The sequence below is a fragment of the Orcinus orca genome, chromosome 2 (assembly GCF_937001465.1).
Source record: "Orcinus orca chromosome 2, mOrcOrc1.1, whole genome shotgun sequence".
NCBI classification, from domain to species: domain Eukaryota; kingdom Metazoa; phylum Chordata; class Mammalia; order Artiodactyla; family Delphinidae; genus Orcinus; species Orcinus orca.
This window is the reverse complement of record NC_064560.1, coordinates 179,598,883-179,616,007: the sequence shown is the minus strand read 5'-3', so window position 1 is coordinate 179,616,007 and position 17,125 is coordinate 179,598,883. Positions and strand designations below refer to the sequence as shown.

Below are 17,125 nucleotides of genomic sequence, written 5' to 3'. Positions count from 1 at the left end.
AATATTACTCAGCCATAAAAAGAAACGAAATTGAGCTATTTGTGATGAGGTGGATAGACCTAGAGTCTGTCATACAGAGTGAAGTAAGTCAGAAAGAAAAAAACAAATACCGTATGCTAACACATATATATGGAATTTAAGAAAAAAATGTCATGAAGAACCTAGGGGTAAAGCAGGAATAAAGACGCAGACCTCTTAGAGAACGGACTTGAGGTTATGGGGAGGGGGAAGGGTGAGCTGTGACAGGGCGAGAGAGAGTCATGGGCATATACACACTAACAAAGGCAGTAAGGTAGATAGCTAGTGGGAAGCAGCCGCATGGCACAGGGATATTGGCTCGGTGCTTTGTGACAGCCTGGAGGGGTGGGATAGGGAGGGTGGGAGGGAGGGAGACGCAACAGGGAAGACATATGGGAACATATGTTTATGTATGACTGATTCACTTTGTTATAAAGCAGAAACTAACACACCATTGTAAAGCAATTATACCCCAATAAAGATGTTAAAAAAAAAAAAAAAAAAAAAAAATTGAATCCTGATTTTTTTCCACTAGAAACCATTTCAGTGATTTTGGGCAAGTTATTAAATCTTTCTGAACTTGAATTTAATCATCTGAAAAATGAACATAATTATATATGCCTTATTATAACTAACATTTATTGAAGTAGTCACGCTGTTTTAGACACTTGCTAAACATTTATGTTCTATTTACTTCTTTAATTCATCCAGTAATCCCTATCTTCAAGTATTTGCTATGTTCTTAATATAGATTAAGTACTTGGTACATTATAGGCACTGAGTATTCTTCCTTTCCTTTCCTTGAATTCACTGGGCCTAACTTCAGTTTCTTTTGTGTATTATTGTGACTATAAACAACATAATATGTTGTAACGTTCACAGTGATAGGTGTATCTGATTGTTTTGACTTCAAAGTATATGCCAAATTAGACAGCATACATAATGCTGCTTTTCCCCCCTTATGTTCATGATTATATTGTCTGTCCACCCAAAATACAATAATGTACTATTAAGAGCACATTCCATTTTCCATGCATGCTCATTTTTTTTTAAAAAAATTATTTATTTATTTGGCTGTACCGGGTCTTAGTTGAGGCATGCAGGATCTTTAGTTATGGCATGCTAACTCTTAGTTGCAGCATGTGGGATCTAGTTGCCTGACTAGGGATCGAACCCAGCCCCCCTGCATTGGGAGCTCAGAGTCTTAGCCACTGGGCCACCAGGGAAGCCCCCATGTATGCTCATTTAATAACATTCAGAATATTATATGGAAACACTTTAAAAAATTTTAAAAATCGTTAGAATATGTATGCTATGTGGGCTTTGAATATATGAGATCTCATTTAAAAATAAAATAGTCACATAAATAAATATGATGTATCATTTGAAAGGGAATTTCTAAATTTCAGAACTATTAGTATAGACTTATATTTCCATAAATCAGCCTATGGAGAGAGGTTAGGGATAGCAGTCAGAGCTAATGATCTTTCTGGTAAATAAAAAATAAGATAGCAGCAACCATTTAAAAAATACATTTCAGCAACAGATGGTGGGACCAGAAAAGTATGCAAACCATAAATTTGCACTCTAATTTTATAAAACTCCCCTCCTCCACCTCTTCTACCTCCTTTTTTGTCCTCCTCCTTCTCTTTGTTCTAGTTTTAATAGACTGTAAGGAACCAAAATAGAGCTGATAAAATTAACTCTACAACCAATCTATTTTGCAGTGTATTGCCAGATCAAGCTTGGCATTCTGTGGAGAAACAGGCAGTGAAGGGAAGTCAAGCAGAAAGCACTTAATCAATGTGCCTACGGTTGACGTTATTACCCAGGACAAACTTTTTAAAATGACCTCTTTTCTGCCTCTACTCTTGCCCTGGATTTTGCCAAGTTGACCCCTAAGATTTGTAAATCAAAGTACTTTAATTTTTTTTTTTGTTTCTAATGTCAACGTTATAGGTATATCTAAACTTACTACACAAACTGTCTCCATAGTCACCAGTGCTATATACATTGTGAATGTTTGCTAAATACTGAGTCTTTACTGTCAGGTGAAAACAAAACTAAATGGTTAGATGAAATATTCAGATGTTTCCAATTTCTGCTCAACTATGCAGCTAAGTGAATGCAGTTACCTATACTTTGCATGCATTTCTGTATAATCTGTGTTATGTTAGGGGATATGTTTTCTTAGTATGAAAATAAGGGATACTTTGGAGTAAGAAAGTATCTGGAGAAACTAAATAGGATCTCTAATGGTTTCCAGAATTTAAGCTGACTTTGAATTGCAGCATTTAGAATTTTTATCAAGGTTTTTTTTTTAAAGTTGTGTTTTTCATTTGTATGTAAGCTAATTATTTGAATATTTGGTAGCTACTACATTTATGTGTGAGTAATCACTGTTCCTACTTCATTTTTATTATGGTCTCTTTGTGGAAGTAATGGTAGATATCTTTTAAGAATTTCCTAGTGACTAGTTTTAGTGTGATATATTTTTCTCTTTCTCACAGTGAGCTTAGTCAAGGATGTGATTAGTTTTGTTGAGAATGTGAATACGTGAGATACACTGGTTATTAGTATCAGTAACTGTAAATTGACCAACGAAGTTTACCCATGTGGTTCTTTGCCTTTTTTCATCTCATCTTACTGAAGTCAAATTTTACTGAATATGATTTATTTCTTAGGCATTTTTGATAGTGTGTGTGAAGTTGGTGCCTAGTTTCTTAGTTGTTTACAGTTGCTTGTAACCTTACCTTCCCAGAAACTGGTCAAGAAGCTTGCTATTAATGAATTTTGGAAAGTCAATATTTTTTTACTTAAACAAACAAACTAGAGTTCTGGTCCCAGGCGAGGTGGAGTTTAGCATACTCTTCCACTGAATACAGCTATAAAACCTCTCCGAATGCTGAAAAGTAAAGACAGTTGGTCCTTGTTGCATGGTTTCGATGTGCATGAATTTCATTACCCCTATTTGGTCAAATAACACCAGTCCCCAAACAACACAATTCACATTTCAGCTAACACAACAGTATATTAACGATGAGTAACTGCAAAAAGGACAAACTTTACTGCTGGCTCTTCAGTCCACACATTATTGTATAAATAACAAATTGCTGCTTTTGAAGTCTTGCTGATGGGTTGCAGACAGTGAAAATTATAGTTGTGATACCTCCTTGCCTCCCAATGGTAAACCTGCATGCTATTTTACAAGAATAAATAATAATAATAATAATAATAAAGGAATTGGTCAAAAAGGTGAAAGTGTGGCAAGGAAATGAAAAGTGATAATGCTGGAATGAAATTTGAATTGTATTATGGAGGAGTTAGATGTGGGGTTAAAAAGAAATAGCTGATAGTGAGAATATTGATATTTTTGCTGTTTAAGAGCCTGTAGATATACAACTAGAAGAATTCAGTGTAGAACAAAAAATTTTGCAATTTGTATGGAAACACAAAAGACCCCGAATAGCCAAAGCAATCTTGAGAACGAAAGAAGGAACTGGAGGAATCAGGCTCCCAGACTTCAGACTATACTACAAAGCTACAGTTATCAAGACGGTATGGTACTGGCACAAAAACAGAAAGATAGATCAATGGAACAGGATAGAAAGCCCAGAGATAAACCCACGCACATATGGTCACCTTATCTTTGACAAAGGAGGCAGAAATGTACAGTGGAGAAAGGACAGCCTATTCAATAAGTGGTGCTGGGAAAACTGGACAGCTACATGTAAAAGTATGAGATTAGATCACTCCCTAACACCATACACAAAAATAAGCTCAAAATGGATTAAAGACCTAAATGTAAGGCCAGAAACTATCAAACTCTTAGAGGAAAACATAGGCAGAACACTCTATGACATAAATCACAGCAAGGTCCTTTTTGACCCACCTCCTAGAGAAATGGAAATAAAAACAAAAGTAAACAAATGGGACCTAATGAAACTTAAAAGCTTTTGCGCAGCAAAGGAAACCATAAAGAAGACCAAAAGACAACCCTCAGAATGGGAGAAAATATTTGCAAATGAAGCAACGGACAAAGGATTAATCTCCAAAATTTATAAGCAGCTCATGCAGCTTAATGACAAAAAAACAAACAACCCAATCCAAAAATGGGCAGAAGACCTAAATAGACATTTCTCCAAAGAAGATATACAGAGTGCCAACAAACACATGAAAGAATGCTCAACATCACTAAGCATTAGAGAAATGCAAATCAAAACTACAATGAGATATCATCTCACACCAGTCAGAATGGCCATCATCAAAAAATCTAGAAACAATAAATGCTGGAGAGGGTGTGGAGAAAAGGGAACCCTCTTACACTGTTGGTGGGAATGTAAATTGATACAGCCACTGTGGAGAACAGTATGGAGGTTCCTTAAAAAGCTACAAATAGAACTACCATATGACCCAGCAATCCCACTACTGGGCATATACCCTGAGAAAACCATAATTCAAAAAGAGTCATGTACCAAAATGTTCATTGCAGCTCTATTTACAATAGCCCAGAGATGGAAACAACCTAAGTGTCCAACATCAGATGAATGGATAAAGAAGATGTGGCACATATATACAATGGAATATTACTCAGCCATAAAAAGAGACGAAATTGAGCTATTTGTAATGAGGTGGATAGACCTAGAGTCTGTCATACAGAGTGAAGTAAGTCAGAAAGAGAGAGACAAATACCGTATGCTAACACATATATATGGAATTTAAAAAAAGAATGTCATGAAAAACCTAGGGGTGAAACAGGAATAAAGACACAGACTTACTAGAGAATGGACTTGAGGCTATGGGGAGGGGGAAGGGTAAACGGTGACAAAGCGATAAAGAGGCATGGACATATATACACTACCAAAAGTAAGGTAGTTAGCTAGTGGGAAGCAGCCGCATAGCACAGGGAGATCAGCTCGGTGCTTTGTGACCGCCTGGAGGGGTGGGATAGGGAGGGTGGGAGGGAGGGAGACGCAAGCGGGAAGAGATATGGGAATGTATGTGTATATATAACTGATTCATTTTGTTGTGAAGCTGAAACTAACATACCATTGTAAAGCAATTATACTCCAATAAAGATGTTAAAAAAAAAAAAAAAATTCAGTGAAGTCATTTTTAGGGAATGACATTCTTCTAAAGAGCTTCTCCAGATTAAAACATCCAATTTCTTCATTTACTTTTGCTCTTATATTCATTGTGTGTAGTCATCACAGTAAAAACTACCATTTACTCAACAAACTAATCTTCCCTAGGCATTGCTCTAATTATTTTACATACATTATCTTATTTCATCCTCAAAATAAAATATTAGGGTGTGAAGTATGTCAACAGGAACAGAAACAAAAGGAGTAGAACTGAGGAAAGTACTGCTAGGCTTTCCTCTGGTCCTTGTGAATCATGATGTTTTTAATTATCACACTTCTTATATGGAGGACCCATTGCTGCCTAGATGATCTCTTTTCATAGATTTGGTGTGCAGTATAGTCAGTTTTTCAGAGTTGTATGTATTTTTCGATTCTCTAAGCTTGACTTATATTTTGTCTCAAATCAGACTTTCAAATAGAGATGTAACAGGGTTTTCAGAGATCTCTATGAGGATTTTAAAATTTGCTATGTTAATGTTAATCTAAAAGCTTATACGTTTAAAATTTTTTTAATTTATTTACTAGTTTCCAAAATAATGAGTTATTTCCCTAACATTCTCTGCTGGTGACCAGTGACTATTTTTTTCTCCTTGAGTATCATTAACTCACAAATTTATTCATTTCAACTGCTTTATTCCATTGTAGTTAATATTTTTATCGATGCCCAAATTATTTCATCTTTGGCTATAGAGAGATTTCCCACTTGACTTCTGTGTTTAAAAGCATGTCTTAACAATTTGGATAAACTACCTTGCAAACAAGTATTGCCATTCAATTTCAGTGCCCAAGTTTTATTTTCATTCTTACTGGTACATTATAGTAATGCTTTGTTTGTTTTAGTCTAATGTCAAATGAACAGAGATAAAAGAATAGACGTAATATGTAAATGGTACATTTATATCAAGTTGAGGTGAAAATATGTCATAACATGTTCCATGATGCTGGTTTTGTGGTAGTTTATATAGGGGAAAGTGGGGGAAATGGAATCAGCACTTGGTATGTGGTGAGGTATTCATGATAAACTTTTAGAATCTGCACCATTGCAGTCAGTACCACAGTCTGTGTGGAACACTGATTTAGTTTCAGCAAAATAGCATTATCCATCATAGTATTATAAATTAATATTAAATTGAATTTTATTAGTGTTGTTTTGTTTTTATGTAATTTCGAGTTTGGTTTGCCTTTGCATCTAATTAGAAGTTATAATCCTAAAGAGTTTAAAACAAATTTTATCTTTTGGTTTTTGTATTTTAGGAGTTATCAAATTGGTTTTGTACATCATGAATAGATTTTGTGCCATGTCTGTTGTATTATTGCTACTTTAAGTGTAGGTTCTAATTTTATTACATGTTTAGTTTTGTATCTTAGGTGGAGGATCTGTTTTTGCCATGATGTTTGTAGGAGTGATTAAAAGAAATCTTCATCTCACTCATTTACCTTTTACAGTTCAGTTTTTTGGTCTTTATGTATTAGCCTGTTCATCTGTTCAATGGCTTATGATACATCTTTTGAGAGTTTTAAAATGAGGTTGCCAAACAGTTTGTCTAACTTTTTATCTTATTTCTGAAATGATCAATTTTCTAACATCTGTTATTCCTCCTAGATTTTGGGGGTAATGTATCATTTCTGTTGTTCTGCAATATTTTCCCATATGTTCCATGGTGAGTTTTTTGTTGTTGTTAGCAGTGATATTGTGTGTGTGCATGTGTGTATGAAAATTCCTCTTCTTAATCAGCTTTTAGTTACAGCTCAGGATTTGTTAGCAAATAAGCCCACATGAAAAGGATGCTGGCAAGTTCTGCTTCTGGCATTGGTAGATAAGATTATTTTGGATCAACTCTCCCATTCAGATCAACTGGAAAGGCAAAAAAATTGTAAAAAATAATATTATGAAACCATCAGAGAACTACCAAGGCAGTGAGGAATTTTATAGTCAAGATCTGGCAAAAATAGAAGTCCAGAAGGAAGAGTCCTACATTTGGGACTCTTTCTCTGTCAAGCAGTAGCTGATTTCAAAAGAGGTGGCTTAGAAGCAGATAAGATTAGAACTATCTGTAGACTCAAAGAGTCTAGAGAGACCAAAATTGGAGTTCAGGAACCCTCCAGCTTTTGATTGAGACCCCAAAGAGTGATAGCCTAGGAAAAATGGTGAATTGAAAATCAGAGCAGTGATAAATTGAAAATTGACCAGTGCTGATGGGGACAGAAGCCCAGCTTTGAATCATCTCAGTTCTAATGAATTAAGGTACATTGGGTTTCCTAGTGACCGTAGCCTGACTTCCTGATAGAAGCAAACCCAAGTCCCTTCTGAAGGAAGATGTCATCATCCAGAGCTTTAAATAGCTCCACAGTTTTCATATACAATGTCTATCACATGATAAAAAAAATACTCAGGCATAAGAAAATACAAGAGTTGACTGAAAACCAAGGGAAAAAACAGACAAGAGAAACAAGTAGGAGATTATAAAATAACTATGATTAACCTGTTCAAGAAATTAAAAGATTGAGGGCTTCCCTGGTGGCGCAGTGGTTGAGAGTCTGCCTGCCGATGCAGGGGATACGGGTTCGTGCCCCGGTCCGGGAAGATCCCACATGCCGTGGAGTGGCTGGGCCCGTGAGCCATGGCCGCTGAGCCTGCACGTCTGGAGCCTGTGCTCCGCAATGGGAGAGGCCACAACAGTGAGAGGCCCGCGTACAGCAAAAAAAAAAAAAAAGAAAATAAAAGATTGAGAATTTTGACAATTGAAAACTCTAAAAAAACCAAACAAAAAAGACAAAAAATGAAAATTACAGAAACTGAAAAATATAACTAAGATAAACAAACAAATAAATTAGAAAAAACCATCAACAGATGGATTAAGTAACAGCTTGTATACAGTTAAAGAGAGAATTAATAGATTGAGAGATAGATCAGCATAATATATCCAAAAAGAAGAATGGAGGCATGGATGAACAATACAGAAAAGAGCATAAATGACCCATGGGATTTGGTAGAAAAGATAAAACTTAAATCCAACTGGATTTCCAGGAGAGGAAAGAAAGAATGACGCAGAAAGAATGAAGAGATGTGGCTGAAAATTTACAACACATGAAAGAGATTAAGCTACAGATTCCATGATCTCTGTGGGTCAGAAATGGGATAACTACAAGTAAAGCTGTACATAGTCGTATCATTGTAAAACCATTGACACTCAAAGTCAAAGAGAAAATCTTAAAAAGAGCCAGAGCTGTAAGGGGCAAATTACCTTCAAAAAGAAGCAATGATTAGAAATGTCAGCTGACTTTACTTCCAAAAGGATAATCAACTTTACTTCAATTAAAAAAAAAAAAAACTATGAAAAAGGATACTGACATCAGGCTTAGCTTGAAAGATGCAAATAATAAACACAGGAAAAGTTAGTAGAGCTGGTTCTGTCACTAACTTATGTGATCTAAAGTCATTTTACCTTTCTAGTCCTTTTTTAATGTTACAGTTTGGATTTGAGCTTTTTAATTTTAACATTGTACAATTTTATTCTGACTCTTTGTCATAGATTACTGATATGCTATTTTGTGTTCACTGTGTAAGACCTCTTGACTACTTACATGTTAAACATAGTTTTTTATTTTACTTGTGTATAAATTACTCTCCAGGTAGACCTTAGTTCTCCCAGGCCTTATCTGTATGTTTCCTGGATTGATAGTCTAGGTCCTACAGCTGGTGAACACTCAGGCAGGATGGTATTGCACAAATGCCAGTTTAGAGAAGCAGGGAACAGAGGGTATGGAAATATTAGCTTTTTCTTTCTTTCTTTTTTTTTTCCAGAAATGAGAATGGTAATAGAGATAAATTGTTGAAATTCTAACTCTACTTCTTTTAATCCAGCCTATTTTAACCTTGGTTCTCCAGAACAGCTAAGTCCAAACAACCAAAGTGAAAAAGGATTTGCTCATTTGTGACTCATATTCCGTTTCAGCTGTGCTCTTCCTTCAGTTGAAGCTACTTTCTTTCTGCACAGTTCCCCAAGGAAACCAACTTATTTCCTCCATCAGTGGTGTTCTACCTTTTAATTCTGGCTGAATTTAGGAAGCCCTCTCTTTTCAATCAGTTGTTTTGTTTTGACATTCTCTTTAAAGAGTTACAGATGACTTGTTTTCTGGATCCATACATTATTTTTATTAATATTATTTTTTATTCATCCTTGGCTAAAATGTCTAGACCAGAAGTTTCTCAGCAATTCAGGGTATGTGAATTTTCCTAAGTTTTACTCTTTGTTCCTTTGGGTTTTTGTTGAATCCCCTTTTCAGGTCAATAGTTCTGTACAGCTCTGGATTATATTCTCAGTATTAAGCGTGATTTTATTTATTGTAGCCCTTTAGGTCTTAAAAGATGTTGTCTTATATTCCCTGCTGGCTAACTTCCTAATAACCTGAAGAGAGCATTTGGACAACTGTGATCCTAGTTTGTACTAACAGTCCAACATCTGACCACATGGTTTTCTGGGATTTGAAATCTTTGAATGAATGAAAGGTACTCTGCTACAGAATTGGGCAGTGCACTTTTTTTTCAAAGCAGAAGTCACTGTGACAGCTGTTCATTTTCCTGTTTATTATAGATCTGAGGTTTCTGAAGGAATGTTTAGAAGGAAGGCTTTCTCTTTTTCAGATGTGTTGGCCTTGTTATGTTTCTAAGCATGGGCACATCAATCTGATGGTAATAGAAAGATGGAATAGGTAGTGACAGATGCTATTTAAAACCAGATGTTAGAATTGGGTCTTAAAATATTTATGTTTACTATTTTTATATTTCTATTAATATAACTTAGTTCAAAATTTTCTCTGATATAAATTCTCTTTGGGAACCCAGATAGTTCATGAATAGCTTTAAAATCTCTAGGCTTATTTGTATCTGGAAGTTTTTTAAACTTCATTGTATCCTTTAATTTAGTTAAAAGAAAGCTTGGAGCATTCAATAGGCCAACTGCGGAGTCAACGGTTATTGAGAAACTCAGGAGGGAGAAGTATTTCTGTTACAAGTCTGAGTACAAGTGACCTCGATGGTGGCACTGTGACAGGTAAACTCTTCAGATGTTCTGAAAACCTCTTCTTTGTCTTAAAAATATTCCTGAAGTACATATTGGATACATGTAGTATTTAGACAAATATAACCCATACATAAAATCATACAAATAAGGTGTTAGAAGTATACTTTGAAGCATGTTCAATGGGACTTTGATATTCTGAGTCTGTTACTTTTTTCTTCTCAGGCTCTGTAGACCATGTAGAGCTTCACCTGACAGAACCTTATTTAATTGTCTGCCTCCAGTCAAAACACACACACAAATAGGATTTACTGTGTGGTGTACTTTCTGGATTAGAAATCTTGTCCTAGGTTCATAGTTTTTCAAAAGTCTCATTATGAAATATCCTGTGACACTTGTTAATAACAGGGGAATTTTATCCTTGGTGTGCAGCTCGATTTCAATGGCTACATAAAAGGTGATAACACTTAGTTTGCATATAATTATACTTTCCTACAGCACTGAGGTTCATGTTTGAATAGAAGAGACTTAGAAAAGTCTGCAGTGAAGAGAGGCGATTTAGACAGAGTGAACATTAGTAGCTTGTGTTGTTAATATCATTATTGGTCGTGATAATAATGATTAAAAATCACAATCAGCTATATTTCTTTATGTAGTTTAGTTTATACTGATTTTTTATTTATTTATTTACTTTTTTTGCGGTACGCGGGCCTCTCACTGTTGTGGCCTCCCCCGTTGCGGAGCACAGACTCCGTACGTGCAGGCTCAGTAGCCATGGCTCACGGGCCCAGCTGCTCCGTGGCATGTGGGATCCTCCCGGACCGGGGTGTGAACCCGTGTCCCCTGCATCGGCAGGCAGACTCTGAACCACTGCGCCACCAGGGAAGCCCTATACTGATTTTTAAACACCATTCAGATTTTAGATAATTTGTTATTTGAAAAATTCTGTTTTGTTAGTATTATTTTAGGGAGTCATAAAAGTTATTATTTTTTTTTAACAACTTACTATTTTTATGTAAGAGAAAATACTATATTGCTTCTTTGAAAAGTACAGCCAATTAGAATTTTTGATGTGTTCTAGTTCCAGGTTATTTCAATTGTTCATTTTATCTGCTTTAAGAGCAAGATAAGTGCCAATTTTGTGGAATTTTATGGCCACAGCAAGATATTTGTTTGTGATTGTCTGTGGGAAATAATCCAGGTTGAGGGCACATGTATATATCCATGTCTGCTGTGTATTTCCTGAGTAAAATTTTAGATTGTTTCTTCTCATGTGGTGTTTTTAATCCTTTCCCTTTTCTTTCTTCTGTAAAGACAGCCACCGTTTTCCACCTACCTCACCTCTGAAGGACTATGGGGATCAACAGGGTATTAAACGAAATAGGTCCAGAACTGGTGTCCGATTTGTTCGGGAGACTGATGACATGGGCCAGGTATTTTGTACCCATTCTGTAGTCTGGTTCCTTGCATTTCTATTTAAATCACTAACACTTGAATTTTATGGCTGTATTTTAACTAAGAGTTTGATCATCACTAATTTTGTAATGATTTTTTTTTTAAACCAAGTAAAGTATTTTATTTTCAATGTGTTGATCATCATCATACATTTATTTTGAATTTTGTTATGGAGGATTATATTTTGTAGAACATTTAAAAGTGAGTTTAGCTGGACATGTTTTGTTTCCTTGCTCAGATGGCTTGCTCTTTTCCAAGCTCTGCTAAGTCAGCTAGTTTCTATTTTTCTAAGTTTAGTTAGTATGAATAAGTTAGTCTTTGTGTGGTTAACCTATTGATTTTTCCATTAGTGTTTTTCTGATTTGCTGAATCACTGATGGAGCCACTTTGTATTAAGCAGGAATTCTAGGCTTTTTCTATGTATTCACTAAAGATTTTGAAGGTGTTAGTTCTATAGCTATATTTCTTTTTCTGCCTCTTTAAACTTCTATGCAAGAGCTGAAAAAAATTTTTTTTGTTATTGTGTTGGGTAGCTAAATTAATTAGATAAGGACTAGGAGATGTTGCTGACTTAGACATCTTTGTTTTGGTAGTTTTAAGATTGAGGACTCAGAGTTTGTTAGGATACTCATCTGTAGCTTTCCCTTATTATAACATAAGATAAAGAGATAACAGAACCAAGTGCATTAGAAGACGCCTTGTAGAAACTTTTCCTTGACAGTGTTATTTTTTGGTAGGTGCAACTTGCTAGTGTGGATTATGTGATAAAACCTAGAGCAGAGAACAATATCCTAATATTACTTACTCTTTCATTTTATTTATTTAGTGCCTTTGTCCTGGGACAGTGCTTGGGCTTGGAAACAGTGATGAGCAAAAACCTTGCCTTTTCACAGAGCTTACAGTTTAGAGGGGGAGCTAGATACTAATCAAAAAGTATGTAAATACACCCATAATTGTGAGCCGAGATGCTTGCTCTAACGGAAGGAAGCATAGGGCTATAGGAGTGTTTATAGAGGGACCTGCCGCAGTTAGGGAAGGCTTCCCAAAGAAAGGCTGATTGAGCTGAGATCCGAAAGTTGAGTAAGAGTCATTTGAGGTAGAACAAATACCTTGGCAGGAAGGAAGATAGCACCTATGAGTAATTTAAAGAAGGCCATGTGGCTAAAGAAGTGTGAAACCCTGAGACCATGCACAGCCACGTAAGAGGGTGACAGTTACTTCGAAAAGATCACTCTGGCTCTAGTGTAGAAAATAGAGTCAGTGTGGGTAAACCAATTAGAAGGATATTGCTGTGTTCTGGGTGTGAGCTGATGGCCACTTGGATTAGGATAAATGGAGTTGGAGAGAAAGTGGTAGATTTAAAAACTATTTGGTGGATAAAATGAAAGGTCTTGAAGATCAGATGACCATTTGGGGAGGGCGGGAATGAGTGAAAAGGTGGTGTCAAAGATGAGTCCTAGGACTCTGCTTTGCAAAACTGGAAAATCATCACAGCAAAACCTAAGTGAATGGTCTGTTGTTCATCTGCTGTATTACCTCCACTCCTTTCTTTTTAATTGTTCTTCCTTGTTTTAGTCCATTTCTTATGATGACCTTTAGCTCCATATGACTGTTTACTTTCTTAATGCCCCAGTGCAGCATTTGTGGTTTTGTTTACATATCTGTCTCCCATGACACTTGTTTCCCAGCACAGTTGCTGGCACTGGTTAGTTGCACAATGTGAATTTGTTGAAATGAATCAATTTTTTATTTCTGCAAGTCTGTATAACTTAGTTTTTTATTATAAATTATAGCCTACACATACATGTATAGCATACATATTTACCATTAAAAGTACAACAATATGAAAAATCCATGTAACTACCACCCAGACCAAGAAATAGAGGTTTATAATACACCCCAAACCTCTTTTACACTCCTCCTTTCCCCAAGGGCTATCAACTATTTTGACTTCTATGTTAATCATTCTCTTGATTTTTAAAAATATTTTTACTGCTTATATCTTGCTTAGTATTGCCTGTGTTAAACTTTATATAGATGGAATAATGCAGTGTAACTTTTTTTGTAACTTTCCTTTTCCATTTAATGTTTTGTTTTTGGAGTGTAGGTAGGTTTGATCATTTCATTTTCACTGCTGTGTGATACTCCGCTGGAGGAATATATTGCAGTTTATCTCCATTTCATTCTTAATGGACTTTGGTTTGTTTTTAGTGTTCTCATCATGAACAGTGCTGCTCCATACATTCTTTTTTTTTTCTTTTTTTTTTTTTTTTTTGCGGTACGCGGGCCTCTTACTGTTGTGGCCTCTCCCGTTGCGGAGCACAGGCTCCGGACGTGCAGGCTCAGCGGCCATGGCTCATGGGCCCAGCCGCTCTGCAGCATGTGGGATCTTCCCAGACCGGGGCACGAACCCGTGTCCCCTGCATCAGCAGGCGGACTCTCAACCACTGCGCCACCAGGGAAGCCCTGCTCCATACATTCTTGTTCATGGTTCCTCATGCATGTGGGCAAGGGTTTCTTGGCAGCATGGGTTGGCATGCTGAGGCATGTGGTCTAGTTCAATAAAGTTCCGTAACACAGCCATGCTCATTTGATTATGGCTACTTTTGTGCTATAATGGCAGAGTTGAGTAATTATGACACAGGCCATAGAACCTGAAAGCCTGAAATATATGCTGTTGTACTGTTTACAGAAAAAGTTTCCAGACCTCTTTTCAAGAGTATCTATAAAGAGTGAAATAGTGCACTATAGAGGATGTAATGGTCAATGTTATATATAGTTTTAAAAACTTTTCTTCGAGAGAAAAAATTTTATTAGGTCTTGATAACATTATAAAATATGGGTATTATTGCAAAGAGCAAGTTCTTATTCTTACCCTCAGTGAATCTTTATGGAAGAATTCAACAGAATCCTAAATGGATAACTTTGTTTTGCTTTTATTAGTTTCATGCTTTTCATCAGTCCCTCCGAGACCTCAGCAGTGAACAAGTTCGCCTTGGAGATGATTTCAACCGGGAACTTGCCAGAAGAAGCCGGTAAAAGCTGAATATGATTTTTGTTGAGGGGTGAATTATTAGAAGAATAAAATAGGTTCTATAATTGACATGTTTACATGAATTTCCAAAAAAAAGTGCTATGTTTTTATACTAGTATTTTAAAGTATATTCATAGAACAGTTCAAAACCCTTTGAATTTACAATGTATCATGACTCAGTGTTAGACAAATTAATTTCATATTTTTAAGAACATTTTATTTCATGCTGACATTATGGAGAGATATGTTGCAAGACCTTAGTAAAGAGGTAGATTTGCAAATACATTGGGGAGAGAGACCCATTGATCGACATTGGAGCAAATAGAAGCATAATGTGGAATTTGTCAGTGGACATGAGCCATTGTAGAATCTGACATTTTATCTTTCAGTTGAAATCTTCAAAAGCTAGTTGTTTATGTCTGCCCAGTTTTTGCAATTTTGTCAATTCTGGGTATTCCCTAAGAGGTATCACTTTATTTAAGATTTCTTCACTGTCTTCATTTTCATCATCAGTGGTGACAGGTGACTTTCATTTAGAGACCATATTTTTCAAGGAATAAACATTTATACCATCTCAAAAGTCATAATCTATATACAGCAATGATTAGAGAACAAAAAAGGTGAATTGAAATTCGTTCACTTGCTAGGTTCACTTGCTAACTCGTACTCGAGCTAATGAAATCATTCCACATGACAGTTTTGTGTTGCTATAGCAAAAAGAGTCAAAGCTGTAAATGTTAAATCTGAATATCAACTATAGTCTGCATAACTTATCTGCTTCTGTATGAGGAAGGCAGGAAATTTAGTAATAAGAATAAAAGACCTTGCTGTTACCATTATTACTACTACCACCAGTAAATATTATGGAACACTTATTTCATGTCAGGTAGAATTAGGTTTAATTCTCACGACAGTTCTAATGAAGTGGTAATTATTATTTTTCCCATTTTTTTTTTGTTGTGGAAACAGGGCACAGAGAGATGAAGTAACTCAGCTTGTTGGAGATCAAAGGAGGGATGTGGTGGAGTCAGAATTCAAATCTAGGCAGTAAGGCCCCAGAGTGTCTGCTCTTTACCACTTATAGTACACTGTGGTTCAAGATCATTTTCACATGTAGCTGATATGAATAAGGCATTTAAATTCCTGAATTTTAAACTATATTATTGAGCTGTGTTATTAATCTTTTAAATGGCAAGGGTTAGTTAATTTAATACTTAGGTATTTATTTCTGACAAGTTGATAAACTCAACAGAATGGCATTAATATTCTAATACAGTATGTTCTTGGAATGGCTTTATTATGTAGCTTTTCCACATTTGAAGGAAGGGTATAAATTAAGCATTAGGAACATGAGTTTCAGAAAGTAGTTGTCCTGTAGGAAGATACAGGGGAAGTTGCAGGGATGGTTTTGTTGACTAGTTTAAATGGTCATTTGGACATGCAGTGGTGGACTGGGAATCTTCTGATACATGGGCTGGTACCATCTGGTAATAGTTTGTGTGACCTAGGGGCATATGTAAGACAGAGAAATTTTATTAGAGCCAAAATAAGAGTCAGTTTTCTTCTGAATCTTGGTGGCTTAACTTTGTGAATGAGGAAGATTTAGGATCCAGTTCTGCTTTACTTAGACCACAATTCTTAATTCATGTTTATAAAAATTCTGGGTAGGAAGCTGTTAGGTTTAACTTCCTACATGATTCAGAAAGGTTGATACTCTCATTTACTTACTAATTTTTAATATTTTTCATGACATTTATTGCAAAAGGTACATAAATAATAAGAGTACACTTATTATTTATAATAATAAGTGTACTTATTATTGTAAGTAAACTTTTAGAAAGCAAACTTTTAGAAAGGATTATATAAAGTTAACTGAGAACTCACCTATTTTGGATGCCATATGAAAAATTGATTAGAGGAGGGTGAACTAGAAGACTGTTGCATTAGCATGAGAGATGATGGCTTGACCAGGATTATGGTAAGGGAGAGATGAACAGGGATGTTTCAAGTTTTTTTTTGAGAACAGAGAGCTAGGATTTGGCAATGGATTGGTTATGAGGGGTAAGAGAGAATAAACCAAGGATGACTCTCAGATTTCTGACTTGAGTAACTGAATAGATGGTAAATCCACTTCCTGAAATATGGAAGACTGGTGGGGGTAGGTGAGGCATAAAAATTAAGAGTTTGGCCTTGGATATGTTAGGTTTCAGATGCCAGTGAGACATCCAAGTGGGAATGTAAAATATGCAGCCAGATATTTACTCTGGAACTCAAAGGAGACATCTCCATTAGAGAGAGAAATTTAAGTGTGGTAAGCATATAGAAGTGGTATTTGGAGTTATGGAAATGGATGATATCTAGAGAGAAACTGTAGGGAGAACATCAAGGACAGAACTGAATGCCCAGGAGTTCCAATATTTAGAAGTCATATAAAAAGAGGAGCTGGCTTGAGA

The 17,125-nt window shown here is 35.8% G+C and overlaps 1 protein-coding gene across 2 annotated transcripts in view; it reads left to right on the top strand.

Moving 5' to 3' along the window:
• CEP128 (centrosomal protein 128) overlaps positions 1–17,125 on the top strand; it is a 453,164-nt gene that overhangs the window by 41,274 nt on the left and 394,765 nt on the right. Inside the window, exons 5-8 of one of the 2 annotated variants that reach the window (XM_033416425.2) lie at positions 10,090–10,216; positions 11,498–11,616; positions 14,582–14,673; positions 15,642–15,719. In XM_033416425.2, the coding sequence (XP_033272316.1) occupies positions 10,090–10,216; positions 11,498–11,616; positions 14,582–14,673; positions 15,642–15,719 (416 nt within the window). The remainder of the gene's footprint in view (positions 1–10,089; positions 10,217–11,497; positions 11,617–14,581; positions 14,674–15,641; positions 15,720–17,125) is intronic. The other variant, XM_004262299.3, reaches the window with a different exon arrangement.